This window comes from Xyrauchen texanus, chromosome 1, assembly GCF_025860055.1.
Source record: "Xyrauchen texanus isolate HMW12.3.18 chromosome 1, RBS_HiC_50CHRs, whole genome shotgun sequence".
Classification (NCBI taxonomy): Eukaryota; Metazoa; Chordata; class Actinopteri; order Cypriniformes; family Catostomidae; genus Xyrauchen; species Xyrauchen texanus.
Genome location: NC_068276.1, coordinates 1,675,210 through 1,677,542, shown reverse-complemented (window position 1 = coordinate 1,677,542; position 2,333 = coordinate 1,675,210). Strand labels below are relative to the sequence as shown.

The following is a 2,333-nucleotide window of genomic DNA, read 5'->3' as shown; positions in this document are numbered from 1 at the left end:
AAGTGTGAATACCAATAGTTTACCATATTTGCATCTCTCTTGTTTCTGAGTTGAAAACGTCTCATTAGTACATTTGGACTGCAAGGCCTCCGTACACTGATGACCTGGGTGGATGAAAAAAGGCGTTTTAATGACAACATATTTTGACCATCAGGGCTATGTATGAACAGCGATTCTGAATCATTAAAAGGTGATTCTTAAATCATATGATTATTCACTGAGGATATTAAAAATGAAGAAAAAAGTGCAGTAATTAACATCTAAGATATTTGTACATTTTATATCTACAGAAACTGCAAACCAGTGTAATATAACATTTTAAACTCTACATATGATCAATTGAAAGCTGTTGAATGTATGTGCCTAAAGACATTATAGAAATACATATAATATCAAATATACCATTCACACGAAGCTTCGCCAGCAGTTGTTCAGCAAGATTGTTCTTTTTCATTTTTTCCAAGATGATCAGAGTGAGTTGAGCGGCACCATCTGTACGATAATTATCAATCATGCACTCCACAACTTCACATCTGGATTTATTCTCCAGTCGACTTTTAGAGATTTTAGAGAAGTCTTCTACACCTTGAGTCAAATGCCATGTAAAAGTTTTCATCTCCTCAGATTCCAATTCCTCCAAGTGCTCCAGGAGAATTTCATGTACAGCCATGCTGGATCACTACAAATGATGTAGTTTGATTATGTTGTCCTCAAACACATAAACTTATAAACCAAGATACACTCTTTAGAATTAAACGGGTTCTCAATCCCAAGGTGTTAAATACTGCCGTTTACTCATGAGTACTGCACGCCACTATATAGACTCCAAAAGCACCTTCTAGTGTGTGTAATGTTTCATGGACATCAAGCGTATTGCTTTCAATGAGTATCCTTAATCAATAGGAGAAGGTTAATACCATCAAGTGAAGATTGTGCATCAGCATTTTACTGGTTTTCCTGCAATTTCAGCATGTGCAAGTTTGAATTTCCACTGAAATTATAGAGGTGAAACTGAAAGAGACATACTGTATAATGGACTGAATATTACATGTCAAAAAATAAAGATGACATTTTAAAAAGTAAATATTTTGGAACTGAAATTTAGAAGGTGCATATTTATTATTGAATATTTAGTTAAAATATTCACGGCTGAAATATATCATGTTAAATTGCCCCATGCACTGGTAATGCAATGCGTTTATTTTTCAATTAGTGCTAATCGGCAAGTGACGTTTTTGTACGAAAGACATTGGTCATCACTGAACTTCGCAAGTGAAGTTCCAGAAAGGACAAAAAACCCTATAAAAGTCTAGTAAAAGTAATCAGTATGACACAAGCATTATATTCCAAGTCTTCTGAAGTCATACGATCACTTTGTGTGATGAACAAATTTATTTTTTTTATTCATTGATCAACTCTCAAAATCTAATACACGTCATTAACGTCACTTGAATAAACGTCATGAGGGTAAATAAATAATATATAATGACAGATTTTATTTTACTATTCCTTTAATTGTAAGATTTGAGACATTAATTAACTGTAGCCTATACAGATTTTATGTTTTTTCTTTCTTTCTTTAGCTCAAATTGCATGCTTATATTTGTTTTAAAACTACTTTATCCAGTCAAGAGCTGTGAGTACTTTCTCTTATTCTTCCTGATATTATTGTTAGTTTAATTTATATTAACAGCTTAAAAGTCAGTGATTTTTCTATTTAAAATAATAATAATAATCATGATACTAATAATAAAAAATCTAACACATCCTTATGCCCAATTTCATATGAGTATGTTTTCTAAAAGTCTTTTGTGTACAGTATGTTAATTGCATGTGCTCCCTTTTGTTTAATCTCAATGTAAGAGCAGCTTATAAATCATTCATTACAACTTTATGAAGTTCAGTGTATGTTGAGTTGAATAAGAAAGATGCGAGGCATACACAAGATATGTAAAATGAATTAAAATAGATACATAAATGAGTTAAAAGAGATCAGAATGAGTTTGACACTTCTCTTATTCATTTGCACAAAACACACTTACCTTGTGAATAAACAAAACCAGGTGTTGCGAAATAACTTTCAACTGTAGCGACTGGAACATGAGACGCACATATGTAAGTACAGGAAGTATTGTAAATGAAAGTAAAATGTTTTTGCTCCACCCCTTTCAGTCATGTGTGTTTCTCTGTGTGACTCACTCAAGTCCTTTTTACATGCCACATATGTGAAGCCCCACAGGGAACGTTTCACTGCTTCTGCCAGCTTTGAAAGGAATATATATTTTTAAATGTGACTTTTTTATGTGGTTGGTGAACATTACGGTAATGTCAAA

The 2,333-nt window shown here is 32.6% G+C and overlaps 1 protein-coding gene across 1 annotated transcript in view; it reads right to left on the bottom strand.

The window, feature by feature from the left end:
• The window catches only part of LOC127648140 (transcriptional regulatory protein AlgP-like), a 26,737-nt gene extending 24,619 nt beyond the window's left edge, over positions 1–2,118 (bottom strand). The window contains exons 1-3 of the mRNA XM_052132737.1: positions 2,043–2,118; positions 403–679; positions 24–104 (exon numbers count right to left, since the gene is read on the bottom strand). Coding sequence (XP_051988697.1) covers positions 24–104; positions 403–670 — 349 coding nt within the window. The 5' untranslated portion in view covers positions 671–679; positions 2,043–2,118. The remainder of the gene's footprint in view (positions 1–23; positions 105–402; positions 680–2,042) is intronic.
• Positions 2,119–2,333: the final 215 nt, after the last annotated feature.